The sequence below is a fragment of the Natrix helvetica genome (genome assembly GCF_964273705.1).
Source record: "Natrix helvetica genome assembly, chromosome: 15".
In the NCBI taxonomy this organism is placed as follows: domain Eukaryota; kingdom Metazoa; phylum Chordata; class Lepidosauria; order Squamata; family Natricidae; genus Natrix; species Natrix helvetica.
Genome location: NC_138565.1, coordinates 211,487 through 239,054, shown reverse-complemented (window position 1 = coordinate 239,054; position 27,568 = coordinate 211,487). Strand labels below are relative to the sequence as shown.

At 44.3% G+C, this 27,568-nt stretch overlaps 1 protein-coding gene across 1 annotated transcript in view; it reads left to right on the top strand.

The window, feature by feature from the left end:
* Window positions 1-6,591: 6,591 nt before the first annotated feature.
* The window catches only part of LAMC3 (laminin subunit gamma 3), a 62,557-nt gene continuing 41,580 nt past the window's right edge, over window positions 6,592-27,568 (top strand). The window contains exon 1 of the mRNA XM_081967527.1: window positions 6,592-6,706. Within this exon, the coding sequence (XP_081823653.1) occupies window positions 6,679-6,706 (28 nt within the window). The 5' untranslated portion in view covers window positions 6,592-6,678. The remainder of the gene's footprint in view (window positions 6,707-27,568) is intronic.

Below are 27,568 nucleotides of genomic sequence, written 5' to 3'. Positions count from 1 at the left end.
TTGAGTGTTGTTTTCTGTTTGATTGTGTGTGATTAATCCCTGCTTACTTAGAGGTTGGTGACTGGAAAGGCTGTGTTCTGGTCTTTTTGTTTCCTCCTTAGCTTTTTGTTGACTCTATTCCATGGTGTGTAAATGTGTTTTATCTCTTTGTGTCTGTTGATGGCTGCTGTATCCCAGGCCAGAAATACCCTGAAGAGACCATTTGTGTTTTTCTAGATGGCTTTTGAATTGCCATCCAATCTCTTAGCCTTGCTTGCAAGAATGCAAAAATAAAAATGGAATCTTTCTTCTAGTTATTCAGCCTTCCACCTTTCTTCTATACAAATTCAAATCCACAATGCTTTAACTAGAATGTCGTTTCTGTTTCACACAATACCTGTTTTGATAACTGATGTACCACTTAAACAATGGCAGAAGGATAGATTTGTATGGCGGGAGGGGGCGGAAAACCACGAGTAAAATGTAAAGTATTACAAGATACAAAGAGCAGAGCTTAACAACTGCCTCAAAGAACTTAAAATCAGGTTGATCACATGAGCAATCCATTTCATGACAATCAGAAGACACGACCATAATAGGCAGAGCCCATTCCAGTCACATGTATTGTATTCTCGTGGCAATTCTCCTTTCCATGCTTTTAAAAATAAGCACAGGGAAGGTTTTTATTTTATAATCTCAGAGTAATAGAATAGAATAGAATAGAATAGAATAGAATAGAATAGAATAGAATATTTATTTCTTAGCCGCACCCTCTCCTGAAGGACTCGGGGCGGCGTACAATAAAACAAATAAAATACAAAATACAAAAAGTAAGAGATAATTTGTAATTCAACGCTTTTGGCTGCAAGGAAATCAGAAGCTGCTTCGTCATATGTGTGTGTGTGTGTGTGTGTGTGTTCCAAATAGCATTCAAAATTAAATCAGAGTCCGAGGCAAAGCATTCCTCAAAGTTCCAATTTATTAAGACAGCCATGTTGGCACATCTTGGAAAACCCGAATCTGAAAGCTTCCCCACCCAGTTGAAAGTTCAAGATCTTGACCCCCCACACCCACGAGTCCATCCCGTGGTCCAATCTCCCAGTGCCATGCTGGCAGCTTCCACCCATCCAGTTCCGGCCAGGTGCAGAGGTTCAAAGACAAAGGATGACCTTGGCTTTCCAGAAAGAATTTTGTTATGGCTACATAGCATCTCACTCCGTACAATCCCCCCCCCCATTTTCCCACCATAGAAAATGCCTAGTGGAATAACAGAAAGTGTGGCAGGCCAGAGACCCAAAAGAAAAGATGGCTGCAGGCCTGACAGTGTGCGGGTGTGTAATTTTTAAAAAGAGACTAGACAGCCTTTTCTCTGAAATGGCATAGGGACTGCTGCTCAAGCAAGGGGATGGACTAGAAGACCTCCAAGATCCCTTCCAACTTTCTTATTCTGTTCTGTTATTCTCTTATTCTTTTTCTACTTTCTTTCTGCAGTTTCTGCTCTCCCACCACCCCCTTCATCTTCTTTCCTTTCCCAACTACTTTTACCATTTGTTAGTTTGGCTTCTATTTTATGTTCTTTGTAAAAAAAGATGTCATAAAAATTTACCTTGGGGCGGGGGAAATAGGGAGAGAATAAGTCTTGTGATTCATCTCAGGCTTGGGGTAAGGGGAGGCAGCTCTCTTGAGTTTCTTTCTTTCACATAAGCAAGAGAGAAAAAAGAGGGAGAGAAAAGAGGGAACATCTACTAACCGACAAAAAAAAAAAAAAAGATTGTCTACCGGACCTGGAAGCTTTCTGGAGGCTATTTAGAAAGCCCACAAAAAAGAGTCCTTGGTAAATGGGTTATTTTTCCAAGCCAAAAAAAAGGGCTGCTTGACCATCTACTGAAAAGAACTCGTTATCCAGCGGTCTAAAAAAAAACACCAATTACAGACAATAGTTTATTATTTTTTTTAAAAAAAGGAATAGGAGTTCTGTGCAAGGAAGACCTCCTATTCCCACCCCATTAGAATCGCTAAGGATTTATTATCTTGTTCTCTCTCCAAACACAATTGTTAAGCGCAGCTGCTTTCTTTTTCTACTTAACGAGAGCAAGTGGACCGCGATTCAGAAAATAATCATGGAAAAAAGAGAGATGTCTGCAGGAACAGATTTAAAAGAGGAAGACGACCGTCCTCTCTCATTTTGTACATGACGTGACACTGGCTAATGGGAAACTGAGGCAGCCAAGATTTTTGGCTTATTCCGTGGCCCGCTTTCCTCACCTCTGGGCTGCCTTCCACCAGATTGCGGCTTCCAAGATTAAAACTCACGAAAACGGCTAATAATTGAGACTCTGTTCCTTCCTCTTAGGGGAAAAAAAATCCTCTTTTGTCCCCTGTAAATGATTTTTTTTTAAAAAGAAGGAAAGAGCAGTCGAGACAAATGATCTAAGGCAGCAGTCACCAACTGGTGGTCCGTGAGAAAATTTTAGTAGCCTGCAGAAAAATTATTTGCCTTTTTTATATTGCATTAAATCAGGAGTCCTCAAACTACGGCCCCTGGGATGGATATGTGCAATGAACACTTGTGTGGCTGCAGAGAGTCTCCCCCTTTGGGGTCTTTTTGTACGGGTCAGAGGGGGGTAGAAATTCTGACTTGGGGTCTGCTTTGGCCTCCTAGTGGGGGGCTTTGGGCGAAGGCTGTAGGGAAGAGCCGCTGGTGGCAAAGAGCCAGAGGGCCTCATTCCAGTGGGACTGCATCATGGCCTGGAACTGACTGACCATCTCAGCCCGCTGAGCCTCCAGGCGCCGGCACCTGGCCTTGGAGTAGGAGAGGAGTAGGGGCTGGGAGGAGCGAGTAGAGGGATGCATTGAAAGATGCTGAAGGAAGGAAGGAAGGATTGAAAGATCCTAAATGGAGGGAAGAAGAGAGGGAAGGAAGGAAGGACTGAAAGATACTAAATGGAGGAAGGAAGGAAGGAAGGAAGGAAGGAAGGAAGGAAGGAAGGAAGGAAGGAAGGAAGGAAGGAAACCTCTGCAAAGCTGCTGAGCCCTTCCAGTTTTCATTCCCACTTCTTTATGACTCGTTCCCTCCCTCCTTCCCTCCCTCCATTGAGCATCTGCAGAAAAAGTAATTAGGAGTTCCATCACAAATGATTATTTCCCCCCAAAAAAGGCAACAATCATGACACTGAGTCTGTTGTGAGAGATTAATTCCAGGGCTTAATTGAAAGTGCAGGAGCAGAACTGAGAGGCTGGGAAAAGACTTTGAAGAGGAAAGGAACTTTTGACAATAAAGCTTATCTGGCTCTTTTTTTTTTTTTTACACAACACACACACACACACAGGCTCTTCCCCATGGCTAAAGTTGAGGGGGGGAATCATTAGGGGGTTGGAATAGAAGACCTCCAAGGTCCCTTCCAACTCTACTATTGTATTGTATTGTATTAAATGACGGTTAAATCCAAGGTTGGTTCTCAGCTATGTCTCCTGTTTAGGATGCTCAGATGTACCCTGCAGTGAACAAAGGTTTGCATAGATGACCTCTAAGTTCCCTGAATATTCCCTTGGCTCAGCTGATAAGGGAGGAGAGCTTGTGGCTTAGAGGTTAATACAACTGCCTAATATGCAAAAACAGGACAAGTTTGGGAGCTAAATAGATTGAAATAGATCTATACTAGTCTCCCTTCATTTATTTATCAGCAAAAGATTTCTATGACAGGAAAAGATCAGTGTGGCTTACAATAAATTTTTGTGGTGGTGTTGACAGGATGACAAGAAACAGCACTTGACACGGCTATCATTCTTCAGCCCAAAATTCGCTCAGCTTTTCCCCCTGTTATATATTTAGCAAAATGCGTTTATAAAGCAGCATTTATCTGGGGCCAGCCACACGGGACCATAGGAAATTAGGGAAAGGTTTTAGAAAACGTTGTGAACAAAACTGTATGCTAGGGAAGGTAGGAAAATGTTCTTTAAAAAAAAAAAGAGTAGAGTGGGGAGGGACCTTGGACTCTTCTAGTCCAACCACCTGCTGAAGCAGGAAACCCTATCTCATCCCAGACAAATCATTGTCCAACATCTTCTTAAAAACCTCCAGTATTGGAGCATTTACAACCTCTGGAGGCAAGTTCTATTCCACTGATTAATTGTTCTCACTGTCAGGAAGTTTCTCCTCAGTTCTAAGTTGCTTCTCTCCTGGATTAGTTTCCACCCATTGCTTCTTGTTCTGTCCTCAGGTGCCTTGGAGAATAGCTTGACTCCCTCTTCTTAGGGGCATCCCCTGAGATATTGGAAGACTGCTATCATGTCTTCCCTAGTCCTTCTTTTCATTAAACTAGACATACCCAGTTCCTGCAACTGTTCTTCATATGTTAAGGAAATAGTTAAGGAAAATACTTAAAACGTACAACTCCTGAGAAATTAGCAATTAACTAGCCCATGGTTTATTCAGTTTCTCACCTCTTTTTTCTTCCTTAGCCTCAAATTGAGAGCATTAATTTCTGCATTGTTTTGTGATTTTTTTTTTTAAAAAAGAAGCTTTCTTGAACTCTTGGGCAAATATAGTTCCAATCTTTGTAATTTTCTATACCATTTTTTCCCTCTGAGTGTTTTGGATGTGCTCCTAATATATACATTGTTGACAAGGAAAATTAATACCTGTCATTTTCTTGATGTAGGTGTGTGTGTGTGTGTGTGTGTGTGTGTGTGTTTGTGTGTGTAGTTTTATGCTGCATTTCAGAATTTTGACAAATGCATGCTTCTTTCAGGATATAAATACATTCTACCTGAATCCATAGGAAGGAAGAGTTGGAGGGGATCTTCGAGGTCATCTAAACCAACCCTCTTGGCTAGGGCAATAGATTGGGTAAGTTTATACAAAAGAACTAAATAAATTATCATAATTATTTGTTAAATTATTTGTTAAATTTACAACTATTTATTTAGTGACCGTCTGAAGTTTCGAAGGCACTGAAAAAAGTGACCATTTTTCACACTTACGACCATTGTATCATCCCCATGGTCACATGCGATTAAAATAACGGACTCATATTTATGACGGTCGCAGTGTCCCGGGGTCACGTGATCCCCGTCTGCGACCTTTCTGACCAGCAGAGTCAATGAGGAAGCCAGATCCACTTAACAACCGTGCTACTAACTTAACAGCCACAGTGATTCACTTAACAATGGTGGCAAGAATGGTCGTAAAATGAGGCAAAAGTTGAGGTCTCCCTGTATTTGCCCCTTATCTCACTCTTGGGCTGCTTTGGCTGGCATTTCTCCCTGTTCCTTACATAAATTCACAATTCTTTAAACAGTTGCTGTTTGAGTGACAGCTAAATAGAACATAGTGGCAAGTTTCATGTTGCCACATAAAAGGATGCAGATACCAATGAATAAAGTAAATAACCATTAAGACATTTACATAAATGCTAGCCGTTAAAATGTTTATTCTTCCTGATTTTGAATAAGGGTTCGGCTTTTTTTCCTTCTTCTTTTGGTCCTTTTGCAAAAACAGAGATTTATTTATTTATTTTCCCCTGAATCTTCTTGTGTGTGGGAGAGGTTGTCTTTGCTATGCAAGGATTAAACACCCAGAAGAAGGGTATTCTTTGTGTACCTTTTTGTGTTAACCATAAGCGATAAAACAAAGGCAGCCCACATAGCTTTTTTAAAATGGAAGATCTAATCACAGAAAGCTTATTTGAATCAACACATCAAAACATAAAAAAGAGGGCTTTGATGAAAGAAAGGAAAATAATCAAGTTTGTCCAATGAAAACTGTTTAGAACCAAATTTACAGTGGAGAGAAGGCCCACAATTAAAAGGTCTCACGATTAAAAGCAGAGAATTATTTAGGGATAAACAGAAGTTGGGTTGGAGATCTCGACATTTGAATTAGTCATGATGGCATTCTTCCAATATTTGAGGGGCTGCCCCAAAGAAGAGGGGCCAAGCTATTCTCCAAAGCACCTGAGGTTAGGACAAGAAACAATGGGTGGAAACTAACCAAGGAGAGAAGCAACCTAGAAGTAAGGAGGAATTTCCTGACAGTGAGAACAATCAACCAGTGGAACAGAAGTTGCCTCCAGAAGTTGTGGGTGCTTCATCACTGGAGGCTTTTAAGAAGAGAATGGACAACCATTTGTCTGAAATGGCATATGTACTCCTGCTTGAGCAAGGGTTGGACTAGAAGACCTCCAAGGTCCCTTACAAGTCTGTTATTCTGTCATTATTCTCTATTCAATCTTTGCTTTTCCCACAAGGCTCAATTTAGCGCACAGAAAAGGAGCAAAAAACACAATATATCGGTTATAAGTCAAGAACTCCCTGTACTTGTCTGTATGGACCAAAACGGATTTCAAGATTGTGTCTTTCCAATATCTGTAACCCATATGCCATTAGCAAAAAGTTGGGTTCCTAAAAGATCTTTGCAGGTTTCTTTTTAAAGCTCAGCTGTTCTCAGAACTGGAGAAGCTTTTGCGATCAGAGACCGAATGTCCTTTTTTTCTTTCCTTTCTTTCTTTCTTTCTTTGCGGCAGTAAACAATGCCGGTGGTTGATCGCTCCCATGGGAGCTTCCCAGATCATATAAATCAAAGATGTAGGAATACAGTCTGCTGGTTGTCCCATTTTCTTTTCAGAAAAGTTGGATAGTTTCCTCACAGCTGCCTCTTGAAGGTCTGTGGCTCTGTGCATTTCCTTGGATCTTAACAAGATGATGCTAAAATCTCTTCTAGGGTTGGGTAAGCGTTGTTCTCTTTTAGCAACTCCAATTTCTTTTTTTTTTAAAAAGAGAAAAAGCTGCACACATAAACAAAAACACCTACAGATTAGGGTCAAACATTTCAGCAAATTGCCATGTGGTGTTTTAGAAAGTAGGATGCCTATTGCATGATGCAGAATGTGATCTAGGGTGATTCTTCATTTGCAGCAAGCTTTAGGATTTTACTGTAGGCCTGATGTGTGCATTTTGCAATTCACAAGCTCATACACGGAGCACTCAAGTTTGCTAGCACATCTTCCTTCCCCCTCCTTCCCTTCTCTTCCTTTCCCTTTCCCCCTTTTTCTCTTTACTTCCTTTTTCTCGTTCCTTCTCTCCCTCCCCTTCCTTCCCTTCTTCTGCCTCTCTTTCCTCCCTCCCTCCCTCCCTCCCTCCCTCCTTCCTTCCTTCGTTTTGCCACTCTTTCCTTCCTTCTTTCCTCCCTCTCTCCCTCCTTCCCTAAGGTGGGACTATAATTCACGGTCTCCTGGTGATTGGCAAAAAGTCACCCAGCTGACTTTCCTGCCTAAGGTGGGACTAGAACTCACTGTCTCCTGGTATCTAGCCTTGTGCCCTGGCCACTAGACCAAATGTCTCCCACTGTGCACCTGCTTCCTTCTTTCTAGAGCCTTAATGTTCTTTGTGGGGGGCCCAATCTTATTTCCTCCGTGTTGCAGAAGGTCCTACGTGATGCTGCTCAGGTTTCCTTCCAACCCTGATTCTTCTGAGCATCTCTTTGATGGGCTCGGCTGCTCTGAACTCCTCTTTTCTCAAGCAAACATCCTCTTTCCGACGTGGTCTGTGTGATGTTCGGTCCAGTCTTGCTTGAAATATCTTAAATTACAGCTTCTTTCTCTCTTTCCCTTCCTATGGGAAGCCGTCCCGAGGACTAAGAGCTGTAACTGTCAAGCTGTCTTGTTTCCTAAAACACTCCTCTCTCATGCCTCCCTTTGCTTAATTTCATTCCATCGCTTGACCCCGTTCGGCTTTTCATTCCGCTCTTGGGAAAAGCATCCATTTTCTCCACCATCGCTTCAGCCGATTCTCTTAATATCTATTCGGCTGTTTCATCGGAGCTGTTGAACACTACATCACCTTGGCGGCTTCCTAACGCTACTTTACCATCTCTTGAAAAATGAAACTCTCTCTCGTGTAAGTTGGTTTCATTTTGCTGTTCACTGCAGCCTCCCCTCAACTCAAAAACAACCCTAATAACGTGTCAGGGGCAAATAACTCGCAGCATTCATTGAGTTCAAAGCAAAGAAGAGTTTATTATCCCTACCTCAAGTAGAAGAATCTAGTCAACTAATGGCAAATTGGTTCTAGGAAGGTCTGGACTAAATCAGTGTGGGAAATAATGGAAAACAATAGTCTAATCCTTTTTTTTTTTTTAAATTAAGCTCTCACTAGCTCATATTATCTCACTTGGGGTTGTCTCAAACCATGAGATGGGTGGAATATAAATTTAATAATTAATAAATGTCGAAGGCAAGAAGTGATATGTAAGGAAAGAAAGTAGAAGCATGGCGGGGTGCAACACATTGAGGTTTACCTGTCAATCTGTCTATCTCATCTCACAGCAAGCCTTCAAAAAGGCATTAGATATTTTCTGCACTTATTCTTGCAAATTGCTGATGGTTTGATGTCAAACTATATTAGCATGAAAATCGTGGAGTAAATAGCTTTCCAGAGTGGTGTACAATGATTGAAAATAACAGAATGACAGAGTTGGAAGGGGCCTTGGAGGCCTTCTAGTCCAACCCCCCCTCAAGCAGGACACCCTATGCCATTCCACACAAATGGTTGTCCAGTCTCTTCTTGAAAACCTCCAGTGATGGAGGCCCCACAACTTCTGGAGGCAAGGAGTTCCCTGGTTAATTGTTCTCACTGTCAATAAATTTCTCCTTAATTCCCGGTTGCTTCTCTCCTTGATGAGTTTCCATCCGTTGCTTCTTGTCCTGCTTTCTGATGCTTTGTGGCAGTCCCTCCAATATTGGAAGACTGCTATCAAGTCCCCCCTAGTCCTTTTCTTCATTAGACTAAAGATAAAGGTTCCCCTCGCACATATGTGCTTATAGTTCCTGACTCTACGGGGTGATGGTGCTCATGTCTGTTTCAAAGCCGAAGAGCCACCGTTGTCCAAAGACGTCTCCGTGGTCATGTGGCCGGCATGACTAAATGCTGAAGGCGCATGGAACGCTGTTCCCTTCCCACCAAAGGTGGTTCCTATTTTTCTACTTGCATTTTTTACGTGATTTCGAACTGCTAGGTTGGCTTAAGCTGGGACAAATAATGGGAGCTCACTCCGTTACACGGCGGTAGGGATTCAAACCGGGGAACTCCCGACCTTTCTGATTGACAAGCTCAGGGTCTTAGCCACTGAGCCACCGCGTCCCTTGTCTTCATTAGACGAGATATACCCAATTCTGCAACCTGCAATATTGAGGTATTTTAGCTTCCAGTCCCCTAATCATCTCTGTTGCTCTTCAGCTCAACCCTTGTAGTAATTCTCTGGACCTCCGATTCAAAATCTGAAAAGCAGAACCATCTCAACCGAAGGTGATTTAACTGCACTTAGACCAGCATTCCAGAAACCCTGTTTCAATGCTGGTCTGAATGCAGCTAAACCACCTTCCCCTTCCATTGAGGCGGTTTTGCTTTTCTTCGTGCTTCCACCACGCAAGATTTATATTTCTACCAAATGTTTTATCACAACTGCTTCAGGGTGATATACAGCATGTCTGCTACGTATTTTTTTGTGTGGAAGAAAAACAGACAACCTCTCTCAGTCAAAACTGGAAGGTATATGCCCAGCTACAATGTGTTTATCGGTATTTATTCTTGTTTTATATTGTGTGTTTTTGTGGTTTGTGCTTTTTTTTTTTTGGTTGCATTGATATTCAATATCATATATTCAGTGCTTGCATTTGTACATTTTCTGAGCTCGCACAGGGTACCAAATCATAAATTAAATAACTTCATTCCCACAACCCACAAAGATGCTGATATAGACACAGATTTTGAGCACCTGAATGGTGAAAAGGAGCCTGGTTTATTGCAGTGCAATGTCAAGCAGCAGGCCACTCACCAACCCGATTAAATGTATTGGGTGGGTAAGTAAATAAGGGTATTGTTGTAACCACAAGTCATGACATACGAACGCCATAAAAAGTGGGGGTGTGAACATGCCACTTAGCAAGAATATTGTTTTGTCAATGCTTGAATGCTTTATGGGCCTCACGCTTTCCCAACAATCAATATTCTTCGCAGCCAGGATGCTTCCGATGAGTCATATTATCACCCATTATTGTTGCTGTGATTATTCACAGTCCTTAATCTTTTGGGATCTGAGAATCAACAGAGCTAGCAAGGATTTAAGTAATGCTTTGGTGGATAATGGTAACATCTCTCCTTTAAATTTCCCCCACAAAACAGACAGACAGACAGACACACACACACACACACACACACAGTCTCCTTGATTGGCAAATTGGTATACACACAAACACACACATAGAAAAACCAACCTATCAAAAGATTCATCTGGGGGGAGAGAGAGAGAGAGAGAGAGAGAGAGAGAGAAGAATGATAGACTAGACAGAGAGAGTAAACAGATTTAGAGAGAAAAAGGGAGGGAAGATGGATTAGAGAGAAAGAGGGGGAATCGGGGGGGAGAGAATAGATAGCAGATAATAATAGATGAGAGAGAGAGAGAGAGAGAGAGAGAGACGATAGACTGGATGGATGGATGGATGGATGGATGGAGAGAGAGAAGATAGATAAAGTCAGATGCTAGATTAGATGGAGGGATGGATGGAGAGAGAGATACAGATGATAGAGAGAGACAATAGGATGGATGGATAGATGGATGGATGGAGGATAGATGGATGGAGACAGAGAGAGGATAGATAAATAGAAAGATGATAGATTGGATGGATGGATTGATAGATGGATGGATGGAGAGAGATAGAGAGATACAGATGATAGAGAGACGATAGGATGGATGGATGGATGAGTGGAGGATGGATGGATGGAGAGAGGATAGATAAATAGAAAGATGATAGATTAGATGGAGGATGGATGGATGGAGAGAGGATAGATAAACAGATGATAGATTAGATGGATGGATGGAGAGAGAGCGATAGAGATACAGATAATAGGTAGGTAGGTAGGTAGGTAGGTAGGTAGGTAGAAGGATGGACGGACGGATGGGTGGATGGAGAGAGAGAGATACAGATAATAGATAGGGAGACAGATACAGAAGTATAGAAGACAGAGATAGAAGATAGAGATACGGTATCAATTTCCCACATTTATAATTCCATGTCCATAAATCCTAACAAGGAATAACTGGGGTTTCATCGTAATGTTAGTCCATAGTATCTTTTGCATTGTTGTATGGATATGCACCCTTTAAAAAAAAAAATTACTTTTTTCCAAAACTATCACGCTAGAGCAACTGGAATTCTGCACAACAATTGCTGAATTCTGTCTTGTTTTGTATTAGGGAGAGAGAGGAATAAAGCATGCGTGTTTTAGCAAGGCATTCATTTCTTCTGAATTCCTTCGGTTTTTCTGGTGCTCGCACAGCCAAAGCGAAGGCAGTTTTATAATTAGTCTCATTACAGCGGCAAATCTGGCATGCCTGTCATTCTGGCTTTCCAAGTGGATTTCTTGTGAAAATCAAGGGATGAAAAGAAAGTTCAGGAAAAGCAGCCAATTCTGGTGGCAAATTAGATCAATACATGAACTTCCCCCCCCCCCCCCCCCGTCATCACTCGACTGTTTGAAACGATATCTGTACAATCCATGGGAGTTTTCTATTTTTATTTGGGACTGAAAGTTTTAATTCCCATAAGCACCCCTCGATGTCCCAGGAACAACTTCAAAAGTCATTATTTTAATGTGGTTTTTTTTTTTAAAAAAAAAAGCGAATTAGCCCACCCATGTCTTTGGGCATGGGTGAAGTGGGAAACATTTATCCGAAGCACAACATAATAGAAGGGGGAATTGCATTTTTGTGTTCTGTCGAGGGTTGCCTGAACTGTATCATAAAAACCTCAGATGAAATTTTAAATGACTCTTGAAGGAAAACCATGTGACCTTTTTTTTTTTTTTGAATTGGTCTTTATGCCTCAATTTTCTTTCTTTCCTTTTACTTGTTCTGACCTGGGCTTCCCAAGAGCATGAAGCCAACTCCTGGTCCCAACAAAAATACCTTTTATAAATTGACTGTGAATTCTGCTCATTCACATCCAGCAAAGTCTTTCAAGGGAGGATTGATAGTCACAGACCTTCTCTGGCTTGGAGAGGTGTCAGTCTGCAAAACTTGGCAAGGAGTCTCAGAGAGTCACAAACCAATGAAGCTGACTAATTGTCTCATGCAAACTCCACTCCCCTTCTGCTCCTCATTTATTTCCACTTGGAGGGGCCATTCATCTTCCACCTAGCAACTCTGCACATGCACACTCTGGGAACAGGCTCCAGCTGTTCCTCTGCTTCAATGATGTCTGACTCTGAAGGTAGCTGATAACAGGCATAAAGGCTCTGGCCCCCACTCTGCCTCCAACACAGAGCCCTCCTCAGAGCCTTCCCCAGACTACAGGACTGGCCCATGTTCCTCCCCAACCTCCTCACTGGCCGAATCTGCTGCGGGCCACAGCACAAGGTCACAATCCGCTGGCGGGCCACAGCACAAGGTCACAAAAGGGGATCACATGACCCCAGGACACCACAGCTGTCATAAGTACATGCCTGTTGCCAAGCCTCTGAATTTTGACCATGTGACTACAGGGATGCTCCTACAGTCGTTAAGTATAAAAACTGGTCCATAAGTCACTTTTTCAGGCTGGTATAATTTCGAAAGGTCAGTAAACAAACAGTTGTAAGTGGAGGTCTACCTGTAGTGCATTGGGCAGAAGAAGGGGCAATGGACACCTTCTAATTCCAAAGGACCAATTTTCAGTGGGTTTGGTTTTTTTTCCCCCTCCTCCTTTCTTTCCTTCTTCAAATGTTGCTTGCATGAAAGAAGAATCGGAGAGGAAAAGGGGGGTGGAAACATTAAAGGGACACTTCGTACAAGCTCCTACTCAGACGAGCAAGCGGGAGGATGCAATGTAAAACACTTTGCACATTAAAAGCTTGGGGATGAACCTTGAATTGAAATTGCATTGGGGGAAAAAACAACACTGTGATCTCCCGGCAGAGGGATGGAAGAGAAACCAAGATAAAAGATCTTACATCTGCTTTCTCGCCTTCTTCCCTCTTCTTTCTAAATTAGTTTTATAACTGAATCGTAATTAAAATGAATACCTCCAGAATCGTGTAGGTCATACTTGAAAAGAGTTTTGAAAAAAGCCAGAGAAATCTAAGTTAGGGATACACATCCAAGTTTCAAACTTTTCTTGCGCCCAGAGCCCAGAAATGAAAAATATATTTACACACACGCGCACACACATCAAAATCTTTACTAAGGGTGCCAGGGGGTGCAAGATTCAGTTGTAAATAGCTGGATAGGTACTGATTTCTTCATTTTTCCCCACGATTTCTGTTTTTATTGGCATTTATTTGTGAGATCGGCACTCTAGCTAGATGAACAAGGAAGCAGTTTTCTATAGTAAATGGATTTTTTTTTAGTGCATGCCTTGTTTTCCAGCATTGTGGCAAAGCCCAATTTGCCTTTTTTTTAAAAGCCCACTTCAGAATGTGCTTAAACACATTTGGAAGCAGCTGCTCATTTCTCTGTAATTTCAAGAGCTGGCAGCAGATGCCATGTTTAGGCCCTACAAAACTTCAAAATACCTCTTGGGCCCCAAAAAGAAAAATGAATGTTGGCTGTATGGGCAGTAAAAAAATAAAAATAAAATGTGCTTCAGAACTTCGCTTAAACAAAGACAATTGAAAGCAGCGTCCTCTTTGCAATCCCAGAAAAAGAGGCAGCTATTGTCAAGAGCTGGGAGTAGATGCCATCTTTAAGGCCTTTAATATGTTAAAATATCTCTTGGGAACCAAAAAGGAAAACAAATGCATGCACCAGCAATTACAAAAAGAAAAATGTGCTTCAGAATGTACTTCAATAAAAACTCTTGAAAGCAGCTGCTTCTTTGCAATCTCTGGAAAAGCAGTGACTATTTTAAAAACTTTGCCAAACAATATCTGGTGGAACCGCCTAACAAATAAAGACATACATCTTTTAGATTAATCTATTCAGCCCATCTTTCAGGACCTTTGGAAACCCCTGGCATATCACATCAGCCACACAATGTTGTAACCCACTAGCGGCTGGCAGCTGATTCAGACGGAGAGGAGGTTGGGGAGGAACATGGGCCAGTCCTGGAGTCTGGGAAAGGCTCTGATGAGGCTCTGTGTCGGAGGTAGAGATGGGACCCAGGCTGTATGACAGTTATCAGCTGCCTTCAGAGTCGGATATCAGTGAGAACTGATACAGTTCTCACTGTATCAGCTGGAACAACTGGAGCCTGTTCCCAGTGTGTGCATACGCAGAGTTGCTAGACGAAGGGGAGAGCTAAAGAACAGGGGTCGACTTGGGAGTAAGGCCACAGGTGGACGGTGAATGGCCCCTCCCATAGGGAATAAAAGATTAGCAAAAGGGGAGTGGAGTTTGCAGGAGACAATTAATTCATTCCTGCATTCTTGCCAAATATTGCAGCGTCTGAAAGATATAGGCCTGGCCACTCTCCAAGCCTGATAAAGGTCGGTAATTGGGAACTATATTGAAAGACCGTGGGAGAGGAAAGACTTTGCTGGAGAGGAATTCACTGTCAATTAAATAAAAGGGGTTTATCGGGACAAGGACTCGGCTTCATGCTGCTAGGGAAGCCTAGGTCAGAACAGACAGGCTGTTCTCTGAATGTGTAAAGAGAGCAGCGTAGTCCAGAGAAGGTAGAGACATTGAAGACATCAACACAACAGATAGATTGTTGAAGTGTGTCCTGTTAATCTCCATCACAATTGGTCTTTCGTCAGACATCCCTCGCTTACAGTAAAGGCAGCTGTAATATTAGCTCCTGTCACCATGCCAAGGGTCCCACGGACAGAAAATCTGTTGCCTTCAAAAGGAGCTTTAGAAAAAGCAGGATCGATACACCCATCAGTTGTCAACTGGCCACCATCCGATGTAGTTAAAAATAGGGTCCGTGAGCTCATCCTTTGGACCGGAGCAATGAATTAAATTCATCAGAATTTATTTCCCTGTCATGCGAGATGAGGCTGGCTGTCTAATCACAGGCTTCTAGAGAGGCTGCATTGCATTGGAAATTAAGCAGATCTGGGGGAGAGCCAATGGATTACCGTTATCCAATTGGGGGAGGAGGGGAATCTGGCCTTGCTTAGGAACGGATGTTCTGCTCCCCTACAGAAGTGCAGGACTACCTCTATAGCTTTGAGACACATAAAGCTACCAGTTTTTGTAACATGCACTTCCAATCCTTTTTTAAAACTATTTGCATAATTTCTGGTGCTAAGGAAGGCATTTGGTAAGGGAATCACACCTTGTGATCTTTTTTTTTTTATTATTATTTTTGCCACGGATGTTAAGCAAATCACTGCAGTTGTTAATCAACTCATGCGGTCATTAAGCAAATCCAGTTTTTCCTATTAAGTTTGCTTGTCGGAGGCCGGTTGGGAAGATCGCATATGGTGATCACTGTGGCAGCCGGCCAGTGGCCAGCAGAGCAGGTAGCAGATTTGGACAGTAAGGAGGTTGGGGGGGGGGAGGAACCTTGGCCAGTCCTGGAGTCTGGGGAAGGCTCTGGTGAGGGCTCTGTTTCGGAGGCAGAGGGGGGGCCAGAGCCGTATGCCAGTTATCAGCTGCCTTCGGAGTCAGACATCAGTGAGGCAGAAGAACAGGGGGAGCCTGTTCCCAGTGTGCGCATGCACAGAGTTGCCAGACGAAGGGAACAGCTAAAGAACAGGGGTCAACTTGGGAGTAAGGCCATTGGTGGACCATGAACGGCCCCTCCCAGAGGAAACAAAAGAGGAGCGAAAGGGGAGTGGAGTTTGCAGGAGACAATTAGTTCGCTTCATTGGTTCGTGACTCTCTGAGACTCCTTACCAAGTTTTGCAGATATGGGCCTGTCAGCTTTCCAAGCCAGAGAAGGTCTGTGATTGTAAATCATCCCTTGAAAGACTTTGCTGGGTATGAATGAGCAGAATTCACAAGAAATTAATAAAAATGGGTTTTTGTCGGGACCAGGAGTTTGCTTCATGCTCTCAGGAAGCCTCAGTCAGAGCAATCAGGGGGTCCTGCAACCATTGTAAATCCATGCCAGATGCCAAGCACCTGAATTTTGATCATGTGGTCGTGAGGGACGCTGTGATGGTCATAAGCATGAGAATCGGTTGTAAGTTGAGGGACTTCCTGTGGGTTTTGAAAGGCAGGTTCTTCAAACATAGACATTTCTTTCTCTGTGTGTCTTTATGCATGTTTTTTTTAAAGCAGAAATACAAGGGGGAAAAAAAACTAAAGCTTTAATGCCACTCCTATCAAAATCCAGCCAGGATGCCTTTAATATTTATGACAATGCTTGTTTTTGCTTGAAACGTAGTTCTGTTAACCTGCTTTTCCTCTGGGAAAATAACCTCTCAGTTTCTACTCCTTTATAATTTATACACTCTTCCAACATACCCCTTGCCCAGGGTTGAAGGGCACGAAGGCTACCTGTTGGAGAGAGACCACGCTTCAGAAAACCTTTTCCTCCCCCTCTCTCCTCTTCATGTGAGATAAATTGAATTGTTGACGTGCAGATTTGCTTAACCCAAGCTGAAGGAGCCTCACCGAAGGGGCAATGAATGAAACATCCGCCTATACCCTGGGGAAATATGTCCTTCATGCTACAGATAATCCTCAACATACGACCACAATTGAGCCCCAAATGTCTGTGGCTGAGCAGATGGGAGTTAAGTGAGTTTTGCCCCATGTTATGACTTATCTTTCCACACTCTCCAGGATCTCGACATCTTTATGTACCTGTTGTGGCTCACCAGTGGAGCTGTCAGCAGTGTCAGACAGTGAGAAGGTTGGAGAGGAACCTGAGCTAGTCCTGGAGGCTGGGGAAGGCTCGGACGAGGGCTCTGCATCGGAGGCAGAGAGCAGGCCAAGGCTCTCTGGCAGTGATCAGGTGCCTATGGAGCTAGACAGCAGTGAGCCAGAGGAACAGCTGGAGCCTGTTCCCAGTGTGCACATGCGCAGAGCTGCCAGAAGAAAAGAAGAGCTGAGAAATCAGAGTCGATTTGGGAGTAAGGCCACAGGTGGAAGGTGATTGGCCCCTCCCATAGGAATTAAAAGAGGAGTGAATGTGGATTGGTATTTTGCAGGAAACAATTTGTTTGTTTGTTCATTTGTTTCAGGAGTGTGAAGATTTGTCTGTGAATCTCAGAGACTCTGTGCTCAGTCTTTCCTTGCATAGCACCTCATTTGGAAAATATTTTCATGGCAGCTTTCCAAGATAGATAAGGTTTCTGGTCATAAATTCACCTTTGAAAGGCTGTTTGCCAGGCCTTGGCTGAAGGTGAATGAGAGGAGTTCACATTCACTTAATAAAAGGGGTTTTGTCGGGACCAGGACTCTGCTTTGGGCTTTTTGGAGAAGCCAAGGTCACAACAGTACCTTACAAGGTCAAGACTCAACGATCTGTGGATCTACCTGATTTCAGTTCTATCTGTCCATCCAAGAAGATATGGCAAAGTTGCCTTTCCCCCCACATCCCTTCCATCAAGGATGGCCATCTCCATGGAGTATCTTAGAAATCTCTAACTCACATCCTCTTGCTTGGAAGAAAGACAGTTACAACTTGGCTCTTCCAACTCATCCCAGTTGCAAAGTGTTGTCCTATTGTTCCCCCGACACTGGGAAGCTTTGGCTTGTGCAATTGATATCCCCAACGTTTAGCTCTATTGATTTCCTGTCCTTCGGTTTCTTTCCAACCTGATTGATGGATTGTCATTTTGGTTTTAGCCTGATTTATGAAAAGCGGTATGTCTGTTGCTCAGAGTTGGCAAGGGGAGAATCACATAGAAGCCCAGGAGATGAGTGTTAACAAGAAATAAATGAAGGTGTGTGTGTGGGGGCTCTTTTGCGTGTCCTTCTTAACCACCTTCCTATGATCCAGTGATGTGTTATTTCAATGATAATGGAGACATTTGCAGCCGGCTGCTTATCTCCCAAATGCGTCCCCTCCCCAGCACATGTGCAACAGAGACCCGAAAATGAGCTGGCTGGTGGGAGGCACTCGCACATGCACCGTGGAGCTGAGCTGGGTTAAAATTAGGGCTCGCGTGCCCACAGAGAGTCCCCTGGTGGCACACATACCCTAGGTTGGCCATCAGGTCTCTATGCTGTGGTGCCTTTCCTTCTCTCTCATTTCCTCCACGCACCCACAACCACATTTTTTCTGTCGCCTCACTTTATCCGCCACCGTGTTTAAGAAGAATAAACCTGGATAACTCGGAGCCTTTCGATTGCTGGGAAGACGGGCCGCAGGGAGCGAAGATTGAGCCCTTGGCTGATGCTACTTCATTGTCGATTCCGCCTGGATCCCTTCAGGATTAGCTTCTCTTTGGAGACCGAAAGTAATTCAGAAGCTGCCTTAGTGAATTCTTGTTCTCATGTCAGGCCCTCCTCCAATTCCCTCAATCGTGTCTTGCTGACGGTGGCGAAACCTCCCTGGTAAATGCATCTGAGTAATTCTTCCTTTTTTTTAGCCTGGAGCAAAGTGGTACGTTTGCACTACGAAGCTCCAACAGTCTGCTCATTAGCAAGGTGTATTTATTCATGTACATTAGCTCTTTATTAAATGTGTGTGCCTGCATATCTGTGCATGTGTCTGTCTTGTGGGCAGGAGAATCGGGGGGGAAATCTTCACAAGAATTGAATGATAGAGAATCAACCTAGAACCAAGGAGGAATTTCCTGACAGCGAGAACAATTAACCAGTGGAACGACTTGCCTCCTCACCGGAGGAGGCTTGTTCTGACCTAGGCTTCCTTAACAAGCATGAAGTGGAGTCTTGGTCCCGGCAAACCCCCTTTTATTTACACAACTGTGAATTCCTTTCATTCACAGTCAGCAAGGCTTAGCAAACAGGTCTTTTAGAGGAAAGTTTATCAACATGAACCTTATCTCATTTGGTGAGCTGCCAAATAACCAGTTCCAAATGCAGGGCAAGGCGAAACCTGGCACAGAGTCTCTTATGATCACCAACAGAACTTTCTAGTCTTGAAGTGACCGAATGAAACAATTGTTTCCTGCAAAAGCCCCCTCCCCATTCGCTCCTCTTTTTGTTTCCTCTGGGAGGGGCCAATCATCTCCAAGGTGTGGCTTTACTCCCAAGTCTACCCTTCTTTCTTAGTTGTCCTTGTCTTCTGGCAGCTCTGCACACTGGGAACAGGCTCACACTGTTCCTCTGCCTCACTGCTGTCTATCTCCCTCTCTGCCTCCGATGCAGAGCCCTCGTCTGAGCTTCCCTCAGCCCCCCAGGACTGGCCCATGCTCCTCCCCAACCTCCTCACTGTCCGACTCTGCTGCCAGCTCTGCAGTCTGCCGGTGGTGGGCCACAACAAGACTGCACAGCCATTTGCCTGGAATGGTGTAAGGCAGGTGTCCCCAACCAAGGCCGTGGCCCACTACCGGCTCTTGAGTCCTTCAGAACCAGGCCACAGAAGTGGTGAGCAAGCATGCATCCCCCTCTTATATGATCAGTGGGCAAGCTTGACTCCCAGCAGAAGGTGTGACCAAGAGAATAAATTCCTCTAGCGGACGACCAAAAGAAGGGTTGGTTAACTCAAGCATGGCCACATGATGCCCAACTTAATGACCTCATGTCTCAGCAAAGGAAGTTCCAGTGACAATTGTGGTCGTAAATCAAGGACTGCCTGTAATGGATAAAGACAATGTATAGAAGAAGAGAAGGGCTTGGGGAAATGGATTTTAATGCTTGCCCCCAACATCTTCAGCCTCTTGTCTCCAGGGTTGAAGAGGTCGCTGTCCAGTAATCAGTGCTGAAATGAAGAATGTTCAAGTTAATTGATTGGACGGTTGGGGATAAAAACGGATTTTCCCAGCCTGGTTCTTTGATCCCACCTTCCTCAATTTGGTCAACAAGCTCCAGAGAGCGTCATCAAATATGTCTAGAAGTGTAGCAGCCTGTCCCTCTGCTCTGGCCTTTCCCCATGTGTTTATCTTCTCCCTTCAGCCTTCTGTTTGACTGTATATAGAAACAAAAAGTATCCATGGGTGTTTCTTCCCCCCCCCCCCCCGCCTTACTTAATGGTTACAGCAAGGAAAACATTTGTCTTCCGTCTTGCTGGAGTGCTAGCTGTTTGCTGGAAAATTAGATGGCTTTTGTGTTTGTAGGGTTATTGTGGTAGGGTATTTGAAGTGATTTCAGCTAATGAAAGAGAGAAGCAGAGAAGGGAGGGAGGGAGGAAATATGGAATATATAGGGAGGGGGAGAGGGAAGGAGAAGTGAAGGGGAAAGAAGGAAGGAGGAAAGGAAAAGAGGGAGGGAGGGAAGAAAGGAAGGAAATATGGAATATAGAGGGAGGGAGGAAATATGGAAAATATAGGGAAGGAGGAAGGAAGGAAGGAAATATGGAAAATATAGGGGGGGTGGAAAGTGAAGAACTGAAGGGGAAAGGAGGAAAGGAAGAGAAAACGAAAGAAGGAAAAAGAGGGAGGAAGGGAAGGAAGAAAGGAAAGAAACCATGTCCATAATACTAGGATGTCCATCATTCTGGGTATTGTTTCTCTCTCTACCTTTTTTTTTTTCTCTTGCAAATGTTGTGAGGTAGGGAATGTTTTTGTCCAAGGCAACATCGGAGAAACAATGCAAAATAATTCTCTACCTACACAATTATTTCTCATTGCATTGCCAATGTTTTCTTTTCCCACCTGGTCCCCTGGGGCTTTGAGGTTTTCTAATTTCTCTTGGGGGTGTTTTCTCAGCCGATGTGAGCATTGCAGGAGACAGAGAGGGCTTGGGGCTTTTGTTGAGTTGAGAATCCTGTCTGCTCCTCCAAGACTTCTCAATCTGAACACAGACCAGAGCATTTTCTGAGTCCCAGGAGAGGTGATGTGGTTGAGGCATTAAGGTGTTGACAATGGAGGAGAAGCAGGAAAATTCAGATAAACTCTGATCCTTGGAGATTTGGGACAAGGCACAAATACGCTCAGCCAAACTATTGTGCAGTTTGGTTCTTATTGCAAAACTGGGAGGAAGGGAGAGAGGTAGGGAGGGCGGGAGGAAGTAAAATACGGAAAATGAAGGAAGGAAGGAAGGAAGGAAGGAAGGAAGGAAGGAAGGAAGGAAGGAAGGAAGGAAAAAGGGTCAACCTTGAGCTGGTCAGGATTGAACTCTTGGCTATGGGCAGAGTCAGCCTGCAATGCTGCATTCTAACCACTGAGAAAGAAGGAAGGGAGGGATGGAGGAAAATATGGAAAATATAGGAAGAAAGAAGGGGAAGGAAGGAAGGAAGGAAGGAAGGAAGGAAGGAAGGAAGGAAGGAAGGAAGGAAAAGTTATAAAATGGAGCAAAACTCACTTAACTGTCTCAGTGACATACATTTTGGGCTCAATTGTAGTCATAGGGCAAGGCCTATCTGCATCCAGAAACTTTGTTCATGCTTGGATTAGATTGTATTTCCCAGCTCCCAGCGTTGATGGTAAGTCCTCTTGCCCTGCCTCCAAAATTTAAATAAAACCAGCGTTTCCCATGCACAAAATTTGCTTTGTAATCTTCCGATTAAGCCCTCTTTTCCACAGCATCGCTTCCCTTCGGTTAAAATTCTGCCTCCAAATCTTTCTTAAAACAGCTTCCAACTTTGATCCCACAGCAGGATTCCTTTAAAAGTGGGGAGGAAGATCATCCGAGCAGAACATGGCAAACTGAGTGTAAATAATATCTCAAGTCTCTCCTGTTTTTTGTTTTCCTTCTCCCCCCACCTTCCAATCTGGTCTTATTGTGTAAACCTGAACTTTACAAATGTCAAAGTATAAGCAAAATGGGAAACCAGGGAATAAGTAAATCTCTATTAAAACTCCTGGCGGTAACATCCCTTTCCAGGCTAATTTGATATTAGTCTTTATGGATCATCTCTGCTTATGTCGAAAAGATGCAGCTCTGAAGCAGGAACAGTGTTTTAATTAGCACTGTCGTAAATAACGCCAGGCGCAAAACCCAACACAGGCACGTGAAATAGGTAACTTGGGAACTGATTACTGGAAAAGCAGGAAGTGAGTTTAACTCTTTGGCCACTGATCCAGGATAGTCAATGGCTCAGAACTGCACTTAAGATGGAAAGTGACAGGTTGAGGATCGAAAACAGGACAAAAGTCGTGCCAACATTCCTGGTTCAAAGAAGTTCCCCCCCGTAAGGAAATTTCTCCTTAGTTTTAGGTTATACAGTATGTTTCTTTGAAGATTTCCCATCTGTTACTTCTTGTCCTGCCCTTTGGAGAATAAGTTGTCCCTCTCTTCTCTATGATAAAGATAAAGGTTCCCTGGCACATACATGCTAGTCCTGACTCATTATTGCCTTAAAATCTCCAGGCCTAATTGTGCAATGGTCTTTCCCAGATTGGCCGGTTCTTTAAAACGTGGGCAGCAGTGTGCATGCATCAATTCTTCCACGCCTTTCTCATCCGGCTGTCTTCAATCAATTAGATTTGGCCCGTTTACCCGGCCCACATTTTGGGGACAAAGCAAGGGAAATGGAAATGTGGCTGGGTTTTAATTTACTTATTCCACTCATGTATATATTATTGATATATGCTTGCATGTGCAATTCCCCCCTTCCGTTTTTTAAAACTTCAGCGGTTTTCATGCATATGGAGCTCCCTTAAAAGCTGCACTCCATCACAAGATTGGTAATAATGCAGGGTCCCCCCCCCCCCTGCCCCGCTCCAAATAGTTGTTTGTTGGAAGCCATTGTGAAGATTGAGAATTGTCTACAAATCTACTGGCAGATTCTCGGCGAGTTTTGCAAACCGTCTTCGAACTGTGGAATTTTAGTCTTTAACATGGCAGAGCAAATGTCACTATTATAATTTCTTAGCCTTAAAATCCAAGAATTCTCCACGATGCTTCTATAATGCTGGATAAATAACTCAACGTAATGGGGGAAAGGAAAGGGAGTTTTATTTTGAGAACCGAAGTGAAGATTTTTCTGTCTTGCAGGTCAATGTTTTGCAGGGTTGTGAAGCTCAACTCCATTTTGATGGGGAAGTGATGACTATGTGCGGTTGAAATGGATTTGGGAAACTTGAGCTTAGATTTTCAGGGCATGTGCAAAGGGCCTTCTGAACTCTGCTCGATTCAGAGGCATCGAGTTTTGAAAAACCTGGTGGAGGAATGCAGCTGAGATTTCTTTCTTCTTTTTCCCCCACTTTCCTCCTCACTTGGCTTGGATTGTCAGGATTGATCAGAAAACAGCTCAGTTGTCCTTTTCTGCCCGCTTTTAATTAACGTCCCTTTCATCTGTAGCCTGAAGGAATCTGTTCACTCCTGTCTTCTTAATTAACGTTCATTAAGTAAATCCAAAGAATGTTTTTCCCTTACTAACGGGAGGATTCTTAACCCTTGCAAGAGGCAGCAATGGTGTAGAGGGAGAGCAGAGGCTGATCTACAACCCCTAGCATTTTCGAAGTTAGTTACACTGAGTTAGTCGCAGATCTTGTATCCCATGCGATCAGCTTGTAGCTGATCTACAAGCCGTAGCATTTTCCGAGTTACACTGAGTTAGTTGCAGCTCTCATATCTGATGCGAACAACCAGACTCATACTTATAGAGCTCAAACTAGCTACTTGATTGTTTGTTGCTTGTAATACAGGAATCTCCCCACACTGGCACCTGGTCGTAAGTTGAGAACTCCCTGAGAACTCTCCAGGATTCAAAACCTCTTTCTCAGAGCAGAAATGCCTGGCGGATTTTCCCTCCCGGGGGATGCTCAGTGGCCCCTAATCAGAGGTGGCTTTGATAGCAGCTGAGTTTTGCTGAGCTGCTTTCCCGCGTCTGTCAGAGCCTGTGACAAGCCAGGCACTTTTGGACACAGAAGACAAATCCACTGATCTGACTATCAAACCAGAAAGATGTCGCCCAACTCCTTTGGGGAACGTGCAAGCAGCATTGTGTGAAATGGCATCACCAGCAGGCTGACAAAGCCATCAAACTCCAATCCAAGATAAACAGGCAGTTTGCTACTAGCCTGCTAATCATGGTTAGTGGACCAACAGGACAAATGCGGATAGCCCTCGACCTACAACCATCCATTTAGTGAGTGTTCACAACTACAACGGCACTGTAAAAAGGCAACTTATGGTCGGTCCTCACACTTACAATTGGACCTCACACTTATGACTATTGCAGCGTTCCCACAGTCACCGGATCAAACCATTCAAAGCTACAACGGCACTGGAAAAATACGATGTAGGTTATTTTTCACACTTGTGACCGTTTCAGCATCCCAATGGTCGTGTGATCAAAATCCAGACCGTTGGCAACTGAATCATATTTACGACGGTCGCAGTATCCCGGGGTCATTTTTTTTTTGCTCAATTTTATGCGTTCTTGCCAAGGTGTTAAGTGAATCACTGCATTTGTTAGTACAGTGTTTCCCCGAAAATAAGACAGGGTCTTATTTTCTTTTTACCCACAAAATATGGCTTGGGCCTTACTACGAGGGGAGGGTTTATTGTTTTGGGGTTGACGGGTGGCTGCTCTCTTGCGAGGGGGCTCTCAAAGAGCCGGGCAAAGAGCCTCAGGGGCGAACGGCTGTGTTGCAGTGTCGCAACAGCGCAACACAACAGCCATGAAGCAACCATGCTCACGAGCACACACACCCCCGGCAAACCCCCTTTCCAGCCGGGAACAGCGCCATTCACTGACCTAGGGGTACCAAGCGGCGTGAGCGCCTGTTCTCCGCCGCCCGGCTCCCGCGACTTGGCGCCTTCAAAATGCCAGTGAATTGCGCTCTGCAGGGCTGGAGAGGGGGGTTGTGCGAGCGGCTGTTCCACTGTTGCAACGCGCCTCCCAGCCTCAGGATGCCCCGGCCCAGCTCTCCCTGCAGAGCCAGGGCACCTCCGCTGCTTTGCCGCCGCTGCCGCCACCATCCCAGCATAGCTTTTTCGGCGGCTTCCAAACCGAGTCTTCCAGCAATGGCCGCTCTGGGTGTACGCTCTATGATTGTACGCTCTGCCCACAGCTGGCCCACAACCATAGAGCGTACGTGATAGTGGCAGTGATTCTCTTTTGTGACCATCTGACAAGCAAAGTCAATGTGGAAGCCAGATTCTCTTCCCTGAGTTAACAACTGCAAGGATTCACTTCGCAACCTTTGCGAGAAAAGTCATAAAACGGGACAAAACGTCTCATTTTTAACAAAGGTTTCGCTTAGCTGCAGAAACCCAGGGCCTCAACGGTGGCCGTAAACTGAGGACTACCTGTAAATTAAATGAAAGAAACCAAGCTTTGAAAGAACTTACCAACTCCACCCAAAGTGGAAGCCAGCTGTGACCTGCTCAAGGACAACCCATTTCTAAAGAGGTCTCCTATCTTTGAACCTCTTCTTCGGAAATTTCATCAGCATTTCTTCCTTCTCTTCCCCCAAAGGAAATGACTGGGCCGGATCCAGAACTGAATCCATTTGCAACGTGATAAAGATCCAAGGGTGAATATTATTTGAAACTGGCAAGCCCTCTCCAGCCCGCCAATTAAAGATGCCCTCCAGCGTTAATTTAACTAGCTCGCTGCTCAGAATTCCAAGGAAGAGCTTGTCAAATGCTTGGCTGAAATTAAAATATCCTTACAAAAAGCAGGAGGGATGAAAATCAGGTGTCAAGATCACTTGGGGACAAGCCCCCGTGCCGAACTTCTAATCATCCCAAACATGGTTTTCAACGTATTCGCGGATCAATAGTTTCATCATCTGTAGCCTAATCTTTCTTCCTGAGCTTGCATTTCTGCTGGGGAAAAAGAAAGAATATATCTTGGAAATGTCAAGCAAATGTTATTAATACATCTGTTTCCAACTGAGCTGCAGGCCAAGTCAACTTTTGGGGGTGTCGTTGTGGTTTGTTTTCCAAGGAGAAGGCCACAGGGCTGCAATGTATATTGTTCTGACCGAGGCTTCCCAAGAGCAGGAAGCAAACTCCTGGTCCCGACAAAACCCCTTTTTACTAATTGACTTTGAATTCTGCTCAGTCTTTCAAGGGAGGATTGACATTCACAGACCTTATCTGGCTTGGAGAGCTGCCAGGCTGATATCTGCAAAACTTGGCCAGGAGTCTTAGATAGTCACGAACCAATTAAGGGAACTAATTGTCTCCTGCAAACTCCACTCCCCTTTCGCTCCTCTTTTATTCCCTATTGGAGGGCCATTTATCGTCCACCCGTGGCCTTACTCCCAAGTCAACCCCTGTTCTTCAGCTCTTCCCTTCGTCTGGCCACTCTGCGCATGCACACACTGGGAACAGGCTCCAGCTGCTCTTCTGCCCCACTGAGGTGTGACTATGAAGGCAACTGATAACTGGCATACGGCTCTGGCCCCCTCTCTGCCTCCGACACAGAGCCCTCACCAGAGCCTTCCCCAGACTCCAGGACTGGCCCAGGTTCCTCTGCAACCTTCTCACTGTCCGAATCGGCTACCAGATCTGCTGGCCGCTGGTGGGCCACAACAAATATCTTGGGTTTAGTTCTGGATCCTCAATCATTTCCCATGGATTTGATCCAGTGGTGGGTTTCAAAATTTTTAGAACCTCTTCTGTAGGTGTGGCCTGCTTTGTGGGAGTGGCTTGCCAGCCATGTGACTGGGTGGGAGTGGAATAATAATAATAATAATAATAATAATAATAATAATAATAATAATAATAATAATAATAATAATAATAATTTATTTCTTAGCCGCACCCTCTCCCGAAGGACTCGGGGCGGCGTACAATAAAACATATGAAATAAATATATAAACAAGACATACATATTACAAAAACATATACCAAGACATGTACAAGGAGGAGGTCGGCTAATGAATAAAAACAATAAAATACAATGTTTAGAAACCCCTAAATAATTGAATACAATTAAAATACCCAAATAAAAACCCGTCAGGAGCGATATAGTTAGATCAAAGTTGAGCCAGGCCAGCTACTTGGAATAGGTGGGTCTTGAGCTTTATACGAAAGGAGCGGAGGTCAGAGGTATTCCTAATATCCGGAGGGAGGTCATTCCACAGGGCTGGGCCCGCCACAGAGAAGGCTCTACTCCTAGGCGCCGCCCCTCGACACTGTCTGGTGGACGGCACCTGGAGGAGGCCCTCTCTGTGCGAGCGGATTGGTCGCAGGGATGTATGGGGCAGAATACGATCCCGCAAGTAACTAGGTCCTGAGCCATGGAGCGCTTTAAAGATTGTTATCAAAACCTTGAAACGCACCCGATAGACCACAGGAAGCCAGTGCAGCTCGCGCAGGAACGGTGTCACATGGGAGTACCTAGTACTCCCCATAATTACCCGCGCGGCTGCGTTCTGGACCAACTGTAGCCTCCGTGTGCATTTCAAGGGAAGCCCCATGTAGAGAGCGTTACAGTAGTCCAAGCGAGACGTCACCAGCGCATGAGTGACTGTGGGTAAGGCGTCCCGGTCCAGTAGGGGGCGCAATTGGTGCACCAGGCGAACCTGGTGGAGCCGGCCGTGTTACTTGGTGGGCATGGCCAACTTGTAAAATGAGGTGAAACTTACTTAATAATGCTCTTGCTTAGCAACCAAAATGTTGGCTCAGAAACTCTGGCATTTGAAGCACACAAGTCTTAAAGCTGTTGAGTTACAAGACCCTTGCACC